Genomic DNA, 13,790 nt, shown 5'->3' on the forward strand with positions numbered 1-13,790 from the left:
GGGCCCTTCACAGCCCTGCTCACAGCTGCCAGTTGTGTGCTTTCTTGAGGGATGTCTGTCTCCCATGTCTTAGTCCATTCCAACTGATCAAACAAATATAAACTGGAAGGCTTTAAAATAACAGAAATTTCTCACAGTCCTGGAGACTGGAAAATCCAAGATCACGGTGCCAGGAGATTTGGTGTCAGGTGAGGATCTGCTTCCTGGTTGACAGCCATCCTCTGTGTCCTCACAGTGAAGGAGAGGGGGTTCTTGAGGGCCTCTCTTATGAGGCCACTAATCCCAGTCACAAGGGTTCCTCCCTCAAGACCTCATCAACCTCCCAAAGGCCCCACCTCCAAATACAGAACACTGAGTGGGTTAGGCTTTAACCTAGGTATTGTGGGAGGACACAGCGTTCGGTCTACACCACCCTACTACAATGTCAGTTTCACGCAGGAGGGGCCTGAGGATTTCATCCTGCCAGGGGAGTGAAGTCTCCAGGGCTCAGCAGCTGGACGGAGTAAGCACCACTCTTTCCCTGAGGTCTCCTACCTTCTCCCTCCCCAGGGTCAGCTCCGACAGGGCTGTGTACCATCCCTCAGGGCCACCAGACATCCCCCGGGGTCCTACTGGGCACCAGGCTTTTGCCTGAGCTCTGCTGTAGATGCATTTCATCTCCATCTGATGTGCAATACAAAGGTTTAACGTGCAAAGGGACTAAAGGACACAGTCACTGCAGAGCAACTGCAGCTCTGAGAGGAATGAAGCACAGGTGAGAGTGACAGTGATGCTGCTACTGCCCGCTTTTAGGCTGGCAGGAAAATCTGAGGCGAGGACTCTCCAGGAACCTTTTCAGCCAGATGGAGCGGCAGTGCAGAGGCACCAGGCAGGGATGACCCATGGAGGGACCATGGGGGAGAAGCAGGCCGTGAGGTCAGGAGACAGGTCATGCCGCCCTGTCGGTTGGGCTGAGGAGTCTGGTCAGTGCCCTAACCCCCACTTGCCTGGACATCTGGGCCCTGCTTGGCTCTGCCAGACTTTGACTCTGCTCCATACAGACCTCCACGCTGAAGGCAGACAGTTGATCACACAGGGATTACACACACAGGGGCCCCAGCAGGCCTGGGGTGGCATGTGCCTCACGACACTCGAGATGCTGAGCAGACTGGCGGAGAGCTCCCTGCGCCCACAGCTGCCGCCCCTCCTGCCAGCAGGGTGGCTGAGGGGAACTGCTGAAGCTAAGGGCAGCAGCAGCAGCGGGTTCCAACCCCGACACATGGTCCTGGCTGAGCACCACTCAGCCCAAAGCCTCCAGTCTGGGGTTGGCTCTCCCCAAACATGCCTCCACTAACGTTTTCTTCTTGACCTGAAGCACTGTTTATAGACCAGGGACACAGTGACAACCACATAACAAGTTTCGCTGAACTGACATTTACCTTGTAAAAGAGTAGTTTCCAACATTTGAAAATCAAAGGGCCCACAACCGGCAGGATCTGGATCTATACGTGAATCAACAACTTCCTTCCCTGGAGCCCTGTAACAGCAACAGCAGAAAGTCAAGGCTGTGGTGTGCAGACACACCAGGAATCCCACCCAGGGCACAAAAGCTGCATCCCAGTATGACAGGATCTTCTCTCAGCCCCAGGGTGACGGCCAGGAGGTAAACATGCCCAGAAAGGCTCTGAGGATCCAAGGAACCTGTAGGCTATTTGCTGACAGCGACCTTGGACACGGGAACAGGCTTGAAATTCCTGAGAAACTGCCCGCCTCACCCCCTGAAACTATGCTCCTGGCACATCCATGGATTCCTCTTTAGAATCAGCTCAAGCCTCATGTGTGCCGGGCCCCCCGCTCCACAGGACTCCTCTCCGTGCTCCTGTGCCCACTCACTCTGCCCAGCAGCCCCTGCAGCCTGCAGGACATATAGCCACTCTCAAACTTACCTCCACGTTCTCGGTTTCAGAGAGCTCGGCTTCTGAGCTGATTCTAGAAGCAGCTTCTGGCCAGCGCTGGAGGTTGCAGAACTTACCCCAGAAACGAGGAGCCCAACTGGTGCCTGTCCCCAGTCACACAGGGAACTTCTCCCCACCACTCCATTCTTCAGGCAAGCTCTGGGCCCAGAGGTAGACCTGACATCCAGGCCAGAGATCCACCCACAGAGCCCTTCAGTCTTCCCCCGGAGGTCTGAAGCTCCAGTGCAAACTTGGCCAACCTTGACTGGAGCTGGCCTCTGCCATCCTGCTGTCCCTGCTGAGGTGGACGACAGTCAGGGACCTCCAGAGAAACCATGCCCTCTATTCATGAGCCCAGGTTGGTTCTCAGTCCTTCCACACACAGAGATCAGAGCCCAAAGATTAAGGGTGGCGTACACAAAAGGTTTTTATTCGACATTGCAGAGCTGCTTGAGACAGTCTCAGGGCTGGATAAATTCGGGACAGGGACCCAAAGTGGCGTCCACAGCGTCCGTAAAGATGGCTAACCTTCCTTGGAAGCCCCTGCAGACACTGCTCAGCTACCGTCGGCCAGAGCTAGGTCATGTCCGCACCCGAACCGCCTGGGGGGAGGGAATAAGGCCGCGCATGGAATCCAGCGCCCGTGACTGTCCCTTATGGAGGAGAGGGCGGCTGCCCAGAGCACATAGGGTCACTGATGCACACCACGGGAGCTGCCGGCTCAGAGCGGTAGGACGGCTTCTGTCACAGGAACTGACAATGGCCCAACACTGCCATCAGCTGGCCAGGCCCGAGCGCAGCGCGCCTGCCCGTTGGTGAGGGCGTCGGGTTCCGCTGGCAAACGGCCCCTCCCCCCAGCCTCCCTTTTGGACTGAGAACTTGAGCAGGCGCCAGCCGCGGCCGATGGCTTCCTGCCTGCCTGCCAGCCCCCTACAGTCTTCCTGCAGCGTGAACCTTCCTGTGCTGGAGGAGGGTCGAGCCGTGTTTGAAGGCGCGACCACACTCGGGGCACTCATGGGCCCGCTCCTCGGTGTGGAAGCGCTGGTGGCGATTGCGGTAGGACCGGGTGGTGAACGTCTTCCCACACAGGCCACACTCGTAGGGGCGCTCGCCGGTGTGGACCTTCCGGTGCTGGTACAGCCCCGACCGGGTCACGTAGGCCTTCCCGCACTCGCCGCAGCCGTACGGCCTCTCTCCCGTGTGCACCCTCTGGTGCAGGACGAAGCTGTGGCTGTATTTGAAGAGCTTCCCGCACTGCCGGCACTCGTACGGCCTTTCTCCGATGTGCACCTTCCGGTGCCGAATGAGGGTGGACAGCACGCTGAAGGCCTTCCCGCACTCGCCGCACTCGTAGGGCCGCTCTCCGGTGTGGATTCTCTGGTGCAGGACAAGCGCGTCCTTGCGGTTGAAGGTCTTCGCGCACTCGGCACACTTGAAAGGCTTGATGCCAGTGTGAACCTTCTGGTGCTTCCTCAGTTTAGACGGGTAACTGAAGGCCCTGCCACACTCACTGCACACGTGGGGCATCTCTCCAGGGTGAGCGTTCCGGTGAGGAACCAGGGTTGAGTTCGCCGTCGGGCTGCTTCCACCTGCTGGGCCCCTGAAGGGCCGCTCTCTGGCGTGAGCGACAAGGTGATCGAGGAGCGTGAAGGCCTGGAGGAAGGCCTGCCCACAGTCACTGCACCGGAAGGGCGTCTGCACCGCGTGGCCACCCTGCTGCCGCTGGTGAGCAGAGCCGGGTGGGCAGGCCTTGCTGCACTCGGGGCTCCCGCGGGGCGCCCCCTCTCTGCGGGCAGCCTGGGGCTGGAGGAAGCCTAAGGCGGCAGGGAAGGCCCGTCCAGACATCCCACACAGAGAGGGCTTCTCTGGCAGGCGGACTCGGCAGCTCTCTCCGAGCTCGTGAGGGGCGTCCTCATCCTGCAGTCTACACAGACAACCTGGGACAGAAGAGGCGGGCACTGAGAGCGGGCCTGCAGGGAGGAGGCACCTTCAGCACCGGTGCCTGTGGCACACACCCACGGAGGTGTCCACAGACTTGCAGGAGGTTGCAGGGAAAGGTTCGGATGAGGAGGGGCTGGCCCAGGGGAACAGGGCTCTGCCCGACCCCAGAACAGGGAAACCGCAACAGGGACGAGGAAACAGACGGAAGCACTGCAGGGAGGGGGTCATGGTCCTCAAGTCCTGCTCTGCAGAGGGCTTCAGCTGGGCCAGTGATGCTGACGGCAGCAAGCTCTGTGGAGAGGATGTCTGCCCCAGTGAAAAGATGACTGACAGAGCAGCTGGTGGTCATGGCTTACATGTGTGCATCTCAAGTCACACGCAGAGCAGGTCACAGTGGACAGCTCTGCAGTGGCACAGAGAAGAGGGAATGACAAGACAGAGGCCAGGGAGGTGGGTCATCCAGAGCCTCAGTAGAGACTGCAAGACCACACGGTGAGTCCAGAAGAGGGGCAAGGTGGGAGTAAGGTGTGGTCACTGGCCCCAGCACCCAAATGCCAGTGCACACAGATACCCATCACTGAAACCAAGGCCTCCCCTGGCTCCAGTCACTGAGTCTGGGACCCTTCCTGGCCTCTGCTCTGCTGACCACACTGTCCACCATGTTGGGCACCCAGGCCTCTTCCTCACCCTCCATTTGGGCAACCTTGGGGGACTTTGAAGGTGCAAAGCCTAAGAGGGAGAACAGTAACAAGATGCCAGCCCAAATCAAGACTGACCCACCCTACAAAAACAGAGGAAGCTTGTGTCACCATGGCAACCATGAAGGAAATCAAGTATTAGAACATGGGACTCCGCATTTTTTTAAAAAATTGTCAGAGGCAATTGAATGTTCATTTATTTTTTATTAATTTTTTAAAATTGAAATATAGTTGACTTACAGTACTGTATTGGTTTCTGGTGTACAGCAAAGTGATTCAGTTATGTATGTGTGTGTGTATATACCTTTTTCAGATTATTTTCCATTATAGGTTATTAGAAGGTACTGAACATAGTTCCCTGTGCTGTATAGCAGCTTCTTGTTGGACCCTCTTCTGTACATTTAAAAATGTGTTAAAAAAAAAAAATGTGTTAAGAAGGTAAATATCATGGTTTGTTTTACCACAGTTTTCTAGAAAAGAACCCCCTATGAGGCAAAATTGACAGTAATTAAAGAAAGAATTAAGACATTTAGAGACTTCAATTTCTAACTTTCATAAATGGATAGGACCACTAGGCAGAAAATGAAGAAGGATGTAACACTTGAATAAAGCTAAAAATCAACTAGACCTCTAAGACAGCTATAGAACATGCTACTTAACAATAACAGAATACATATTCTCCTCCATTCTGACATGCACATGGAACATTCTCCAAAAGAGGCCATTTTCTAGGACATAAAACAAACCAGTAGACTTCAGAGTAGAAAGCAACAACTGAAAAAATTTTGGGAAATTCATAAATATTTTAGAATTCTTTCTACATGGTTTATTACAAGATATGAATATACTTCCCTGTGCTATATAATAGGACTTTGTTGTTTATCCATTCTATATATAATAATCTGCATCTGCTAGTTACAAACTCCAATCCACCCCTCTCCTGCTCCTTGCCCCATCCCCTGACAACCAAAAGTCAGTTCTCCATGTCTGTGAATCTAGAAAACTCACAAATTTATGAAAATTAAAGTACTCCTAAATAACCACAAGGAAAATTATAAAACACTTTGAGATAAATGAAAGAGAACACAACATACCAAGAGTTATGGGGAAAGTCTTGCTTAGAAGGAAAATTATAGCAACAAAAATTGAGCTGCCTTATTCACAACACCTCTGACACCAAATCCATGGGGGGGTTTTCCATACCATTTCTCCAACTCCAGTTGGGTGTTCAAGGATTCAATTCGATTCTGACACCAGATACGTGGAATTAGCACCAGATCCCACAGGTTACGGGCTCAGTCTCACAAGACTGCCCCTACCTCAGGCATCAGTTGAAGTCCCCTGCCTCTCATACTTCTGGTAGCTGTAAATCTGAGATTCTCACAATTATTGATTCCGCTTCAGGTTCAATAAGTTGCTAGAACAGATCTGATAACTCAGGTAAAGAATTTACTTACTATTACCAATTTATTTTAAAGGCTATAACTCAGGAACAGCCCAGTGTAAGAAATGAAAAGGGCAGGGTATGCCAGGGGTGGAGACTGAGGATGCAGACGGTAAGAAGGATTCATGCCCTTGGTGGCACCGTTCTCCTAGCACCTCAGATGTGTCCACTAACCCAGAAGCCCTCTGAACTGGTCATTCTGGAGTTTTTATGGATGTTTTGTCACATAGGCATGATTGATTGAATCACTGGCCATTGATGATTGGCCCAAACTCCAGCCCCTCCCCCTCCCCACAAATGTCAGGGTAGGGAAGTGAGAGGAGGAGGCTGGGAGTAACTGAAAAGCCAACCTTCCAATCATCCCCTGGTATTTCTGATGCCCAGCCCCTATTCTGAGACTATCCAGGGGTCCCCAGCAACTGTCAATGTTCATCAGCATACAGAAGCATCTCATCACTCCAGAGATTCCAAAAGTTTTAGGAGCTGCATTCCAAGGAACTGGGAACAAAGACAAAATACATGTTTCTTATAATGGCACAACACACATAGTAAAAAAGATCTCTATATGTATAACTGAATCACTCTGTTGTACCCCTAAAACACTGTAAATCAACTACACTTCAACTATAAAATGAATTTTTAAAAAAAGACCTTCAACCAATATCCTAACTTTATACTTCAAAGAACATAAAGAAAAAAGCCAACCCAAAAGTAGAAAAAGACAATTAAAAAAAAAAAGCAGAGATAAACTGACTGAAGAAGAAATAGAACAGCTGAATAGACTTAAAAAAAATACTTCCGCACAGGGAAAAAAAAAAAAGCTAGGCCGAGATGGTGTCACAGGTTAATATTAACACAAATAAGAATTAACGCCGATATTTCAGAAACTGTTCATAAAACAGAAGACGAGGGAACATTTCCCAATTCATCCTTTGAAGCCAAAATTATACTCAATCCAAGTAAGATACAAGAAAAGAAAACTATACCACTGATAACTCTTATGAATATAGAAAATCAATTACTGTAATACACCACATTAATAGAATAAAGGACAAAAATCACATGATCATTTCAATAGACATGGAAAAGCACTGCACAAAGTCTAACAACTTTTCACAATAAATGCACTCAACAAGAGAACTTACTCACCTGAATAGGACATTGCAATAAACTTATAGCTAACATCATACTTATTAGTGAAAGACTGATGAGTGCTTTTCCTATCAGAACTGGAACAAGAAAAGATGTCTACTCTTAAAATTTATATCCAATAGCCAAGTTGGTTAGGCAAAGGAAGAAGTAAAAATATCTCTACTCACAGATGTTCTGACATTATATATATATATATATATATATAAAATACCAAACAATCCACTGAAAGAACTATTAGAACTAATAAATGAGTTTAGCAAGGTTGCAGAGTACAAGATCTGTACACAAAAATCAATTACATTTCTATACACTAGCAATATATAATCTAAAATGAAATTAAGAAAAAAATTCCACTTAAAAGAGCATTAAAAAAAAGATTAAAAAAATGGGAAGACCCAGAGGGATCATATGGGGAGGGAGGGAGGAGGGGGGATCAGGATGGGGAACACATGTAAATCCATGGCTGATTCATGTCAATGTATGGCAAAAACCATTACAATATTATAAAGTAATTAGCCTCCAACTAATAAAAATAAGTGGAAAAAGATAAAAAGGAGAGGGGAGGAAAAAAGAGCATCAAAATGAATAAAATACTTAGAAATAAATTTAGCTTTGTATATTGAAAACACTGTTTAAAACATTAGAGCTAGTGGGTTTCCATGGTGGCTCAGTGGTAAAGAATCCATCTGCCAATGCAGGAGACATGGGTTCAATCTCTGGTCCGGGAAGATCCCACATGCTGTGGGGCAACTAAGCTCCTGAGCCACAACTACTGAACCTGTGCTCTAGAGCCTGGGAGCTGAAATTACTGAACTCACTTGCAACTACTGAAGCCCATGTGCCCTATAGCCCATGCTCTGCAACAAGAGAGGCCACCTCAATAAGCCTGCACATGCCAAGGAAAAGTAGCCCGACTGCTGCAACTAAAGAAAGCCCACCCACAGCAACCAAGACCCAGCACAGTCCAAAATAAATAAATACATAAAATTATTTTTTAAAAATATATGAAAAAATATATATATGGAGCTAAATAAACAGAAATACATTCATGTTTATGGATTGAAAGATATTAAAAATGGCAGTCCTGGAATTTTCTGGAGGTCCAGTGGTTAGGACTCCACGCTTTCCCTGCCAAGGGCACAGCTTCAATCCCTGATGGGTAACTAAAAGCCCACAAACCACTCAAAGCAGCAAAAAAAAGACGGCTATCCTGCCCAAACTGATCTACTGATTTCGATTCATGGCTGACATCTGGCCCAGGGAGGGCCCTATAAAATTTCTTTTGGAGGAGGAAGGCAAAACTCAGAGCACAGAGCAGCCAAAGCTTCAGCAAAGTCACACTGCCAGAAAGAGGCAGAGCTGGGATTTGTTGGGCAAACTATAAACATCTGACCCCCAAGCCCTATTCCAGGAGCCTGTGGGGCAACAGGTGTCAAAGCTGCCAACAGTGCTGCTCAAGAGAGAGGCGGGGAAGGGCACACAGACTCTGTGGGCTTTAGGATGAACAGAATTTCCCATGGAGAAAAGGCAGAGGTGGTCAGTCTGTTGGGGAAAAGTGTGACTTACCCAGTGAGCCAATGAGTGCAAAGTTCTCAAGCATAACATGACGGTACAGGCTCCTCTGGGTCAAATTAAGGAGACCCCACTCCTCCCGGGAGAAATACACAGCCACATCCTCAAAGGTCACCGGGCCCTGTAATGATTAATTCCACTGAGCCTTAGGGTCAATAATGGGCAGAAAGCCAACCAAAATATGGACAGAGAAACACTCCCACGCCCTTGACCCGTGCCTCAGGTCCCGCCACATCCCTCACTGCCGTCATGGTTCCCTGTGAGCCCCCACCACTCACAAGCCCTCATACCTCTCCTCCTAAGATCCCCAGCTCAGAGGATTCCCAGGGCCCCCAATACCATGGGTGCCTCTCTCATCTTGTTGCTATTAAACTCTGCATTCAGCCCACAACAACAGGCTGCCATCGATGGACGCCTTGAAGCACACAGGTTCATCCTATTTCCTATCAGTCAATTCCCTGTCTCCCAGGGATCACCATTCGGAAGCAACAAAACCCACGATACAGTCTCTCTCTCAAGCCTGAGTACCCTCCACTTTGCCCTCCTGCACGCCAGGCACATAACTCTGTACCGCAGCACGGTACAACTCCACACCCTCAGCACAACCTCACTAGTCCACCCCACTGGCAACTTTCGCATGCCATTGTGCACACTGGTGTCTCCAGGGTGCTACCACGGGGAGCAACTTCAAGTCCCTCCTGCATCGCCCCCCACCCCGCCACACCTCCAGCGGCCCACGGCCAAGGGTACCCCCCGGCTCTGCACAGAGGACCGCCTCACCCTGCAACCCTCTGTCGCCGGGAACCACACCACACACGTAGCTCCCAGATTCCCGTCCCTCCTTTGTCTCTGCACAGACTGTCCCTTCACCTGTCACAGCCTTCCTCACCTCTCATAGGCCATTCAGAGTCCCGACCTGCTGGGTGGGGGTTCGGGTGCTGAGAACCTGGGGCGCACCTCCCACTCACCTGCCCCTCCTTTGCCATCGGAACCAGATGGCGGAGAGTTTCAGCGGGCTCAGCTGAGATCCGTACCCGCCAGCCCGCCCGAGCCCCCGGCCGAATTAAGACCAGGAGCCGCTTCGGGAGGTTCTCGGGGGACAACAGCAAGTCTCAGCAAAAGGGAGTCATGGCCGGGGTCACGGTGCGAGCAAAGGCGCAGTGACGGTCTCTGTGGTGAGAGCGCGGCCCTCAACGTGCCTCACAACGCGGGGCAACGTCGGAAGCCCAGCCCCATTGCCCTCCCCGTGACGCAGAGACCGCCAGCGGAGGCAAAACGGACACCCGACGGCAACGTCGGAAGCCCCGGCCCGCCAGCGCCTCCAGGTGGAACCTCTGCCCGTGCGCCTTCATTAACTCGACTTCCGGGTCACCTGTGACCCCGTTTGGGGCGCGCGCGAACTACCTGTCGCATAAGTGACGTCGCAGACTGCGTCTGTACCGATGTAGCTAACGACAGCCAGGAGAGGGGCGTTTCCGGGAGAGCGGCGAGGGCGGGCCTGGGACTTCCGGTTGGGCATTTGGACCTGGTCGCGGCCGGAGGACAGATTTGTCCCACCCACCTGCCCTTCCGTTATTGGCAAATTTATTTGTTTGTTACAGACCAAAGAGTATAATTATACTGGTTTTGTTGCTTTTAAAGTAGGAAATATGAATTTACACATTTTTTATACACGTCAGTCATTACAGTATACTACAGGATAGTTTTGCTGCATGAAAAGTCTCCTCGGTTCCATCTATTCACCCCACCTTCCCTTCCCCTGAGTCCTTGGCAACCACTACTTCACTCTCTAGTTTTACCTTTGCTAAAATGTCATAAAGTTGGAATCATACAGTATATACCTTTTTCAGCTGACTTTTTCCCTTAGGAATACACATTTAAGATTCCTCCATGCCTTTTTGTGGCTCCAGAGCGTAGTCCTTTTTATTGCTAAATAATATTCCATTGTATGAATGTACCAATTTCCTTATTCATTTATCATGGAAAAGCATCTCAGTTTGGCTCCAGTTATAAGCAATTACGGATAAATTTGCTATAAACATTCCTGTCCCACTGTCTGTGTGGACATATTTTCAATACATTTGTATAAATACGTCGGAGTGTGGTAGATGGATCACATAATAGGAGTGTATTTAAGTTTATAAGAAACTACCAATTGTCTTCCTGAGGGCTATATAATTTTGCATTCTGGACAGCAGTAGAGTTCTGGTACTGGTTGTCAGTATTTTGGATTTTAGCCACTCTGATATGTAGTGATATTGTTTACATTTGAAATTCCATAATGGCATATGATGTTTAGAATATTTTCATCTGCTTCTCTCTGCCATCTATGTATCTTTTTTGGTGTGATGTCCAAATTTCTTGTTTTTCCTTTTTTTGGCTGCACCACATAGCATGCGGGAATTTTAGTTCCCAGACCAGGGATCAAACCGATACCCCCTGCAGTGTAAGCACCCAGTCTTAACCACTGGACCGCCAGGGAAGTCCCCATTGCCCTTTGAAAATTGACATCAGGGCTTCCCTGGGGGGTCTGTGCATGCGTGCTAAGTTGCTTCAGTTGTGTCCAACTCTGTGCAGCTGTATGGATTGTAGCCTGCCAGGCTCCTCTGTCTCTGGGATTCCCCAGGCAAGAATATGGGGTGGGTTGTCATGTCCTCTTCCAGGGGATCTTCCCAACCCAGGGATTGAACCCGTGTCTCTTATGGATAAGTGTGGTGTCATCTGCATATCTGAGGTTATTGATATTTCTCCTGGCAATCTTGATTCCAGCTTGTGCTTCTTCCAGCCCAGTGTTTCGCATGATGTACTCTGCATATAAGTTAAATGAGCAGGATGACAACATACAGCCTTGATGTACTCCTTTGCCTATTTGGAACCAGTCTGTTGTCCTGTGTCCAGTTCTAACTATAGCTTCTTGACCTGCATACAGACTTCTCTGGAGGCAGGTCAGGTGGCCTGGTATTCCCATCTCCTTCAGAATTTTACAGTTTGTTGTGATCCACACAGTCAAAGGCTTTGGCATAGTCAATAAAGCAGAAGTAGATGTTTTTCTGGAACTCTCTTGCTTTCTCGATGATCTGACAAATTTTGGCGATTTGATCTGTGATTCCTCTGCCTTTTCTAAATCCAGCTTGAACATTTCATGTACTGTTCACGTACACGGTTCACATACTGCTGAAGCCTGGCTTGGAGAATTTTCAGCACTAATTTACTAGCATGTGAGGTGAGCATGATTGTGTGGTAGTTTGAGCATTCTTTGGCATTGCCTTTCTTTGGGATTGGAATGAAAACTGACCTTTTCAAGTCCTGTGGCCACTGCTGAGTTTTCCATATTTGCTGGCATATTGAGTGTAGCACTTCCACAGCATCTTCTTTTAGGATTTGAAATAGCTCAACTGGAATTCCATCACCTCCACTAGCTTTGTTCTTAGTGCTGCTTCCTAAGGCCCACTTGACTTCCCATTCCAGGATGTCTGGCTGTATGTGAGTGATCACACCATTGGGGTTATATGGGTCATGAAGGTCTTTTTTGCACAGTTCTTCTGTGTATACTTGCCACCTCTTAATATCTTCTACTTCTGTTAGGTCCATACCATCTCTATCCTTTATTGTGCCCATTTTACCATGAAATGTTCCCTTGGTATCTCTAATTTTCTTGAAGAGATCTCTAGTCTTTCCAATTCTATTGTTTTCCTCTATTTTTGCATTGATCACTGAGGAAGGGGTTCTTCCTTCCTTTCTTCCTTCCAGCACAAGCTGGAGTCAAGATTGCTGGGGAAAATATCAGTAACCTCAGATATGCAGATGACACCACCATTATGGCAGAAAGTGAAGAAAAACTAAAGAGCTTCTTGATGAAAGTGAAAGAGGAAAGTGAAAAAGTTGGCTTAAAGCTCAACATTCAGAAAACTAAGATCATGGCATCCCCATCACTTCATGGAGAATAGATGGGGAAACAATGGGAACAGTGAGAGACTTTATTTTGGCGGGGGGTGGGGGGGGGCTCTAAAATCACTGCAGATGGTGACTGAAGCCATGAAATTAAAAGACTCTTGTTCCTTGGAAGAAAAGCTATGACCAAGCTAGACGGAATATTAAAAAAGCAGAGACATTGCTTTGCCAACAAAGGTCCATCTAGTCAAAGCTATGCCTTTTCCAGTAGTCATGTATGGATGTGAGAGTTGGACTATAAAGAAAGCTGAATGCCAAAGAATTGATGCTTTTGAACTGTGGTGTTGGCAAAGACTCTTGAGAGTCCCTTGGACTGCAAGGAGATCCAACCAGTCCGTCCTAAAGGAAATCAGTCCTGAATATTCATTGGAAGGACTGCTGCTGAAGCTGAACCTCCAATACTTTGGCCACCTCATGCAAAGAACGGACTCATTGGAAGAGACCCTGATTCTGGGAAGAATTGAAGGTGGGAGAAGGGGATGACAGAGGATGAGATGGTGAAATGGCATCACCGATTCAATAAACATGAGTTTGAGCAAGCTCCCAGAGTTGGTGATGGACAGGGAGGCCTGGCATGATGCAGTCCTTGGGGTCGCAAAGAGTCGGACACGACTGAGCAACTGAACTGACTGACTAATGGATCCTGCATTGGCAGGCATGTTCTTCACCACTAGCGCCACCTGGGAAGCAGTGGTTTAGAATTCGCCTTGCAATGCAAGGGACACTGGTTTCATCCCTGGTCCAGGAAGATCCCATGTGCCTCAGAGCAGCTAAGCTCAAGTGCACCTCAATTACTGAGCCCAGGCACCTAGAGCCTTGCTCTGCATCAAGAAGCCACTGCAATGAGAAGCCCACGCACAACAACAAAGTGTAGCCCCCGCTCACCACAACTAGAGAAAGCCTGCATGCAGCAATGAAGAACCAACACAGCCAAAAAATAAAATAAAAATCTTTTTTTTCCTTTAAATCCAACAGAGGCCCACTGTCCTCTCACAGCCCACGAGTACCTGAAAGCAGAGACCACAGACTGTGTGAAGCCAGCCACACCCAAGGCCAAGTGTACCCCACCCCCACCATTCCCCAAGTGAAGAGTGAGTT

General features: G+C 49.0%; 1 protein-coding gene across 3 annotated transcripts; it reads right to left on the minus strand.

Annotated features, from left to right (window-relative positions):
• Positions 1–2,336: 2,336 nt before the first annotated feature.
• Positions 2,337–10,213, minus strand: ZNF584 (zinc finger protein 584). 3 transcript variants are annotated; one of them, XM_043436025.1, is made up of 3 exons: positions 10,146–10,213; positions 8,736–8,862; positions 2,337–3,871 (listed from the first exon to the last, which is right to left on the minus strand). In XM_043436025.1, exons 1-3 carry the CDS (start codon positions 10,152–10,154, stop codon positions 2,865–2,867), a joined length of 1,143 nt encoding a protein of 380 aa, XP_043291960.1. In that variant the 5' UTR covers positions 10,155–10,213; the 3' UTR covers positions 2,337–2,864. The 3 variants fall into 3 exon arrangements, with proteins under 3 accessions (XP_043291960.1, XP_043291961.1, XP_043291959.1); XM_043436026.1 differs by having other exon boundaries at positions 8,736–8,880; positions 10,146–10,194; XM_043436024.1 differs by lacking the exon at positions 10,146–10,213 and adding an exon at positions 9,710–10,138.
• Between the last annotated feature and the right edge of the window lie 3,577 nt (positions 10,214–13,790).

The sequence above is a fragment of the Cervus canadensis genome, chromosome 18 (genome assembly GCF_019320065.1).
Source record: "Cervus canadensis isolate Bull #8, Minnesota chromosome 18, ASM1932006v1, whole genome shotgun sequence".
NCBI classification, from domain to species: Eukaryota; Metazoa; Chordata; class Mammalia; order Artiodactyla; family Cervidae; genus Cervus; species Cervus canadensis.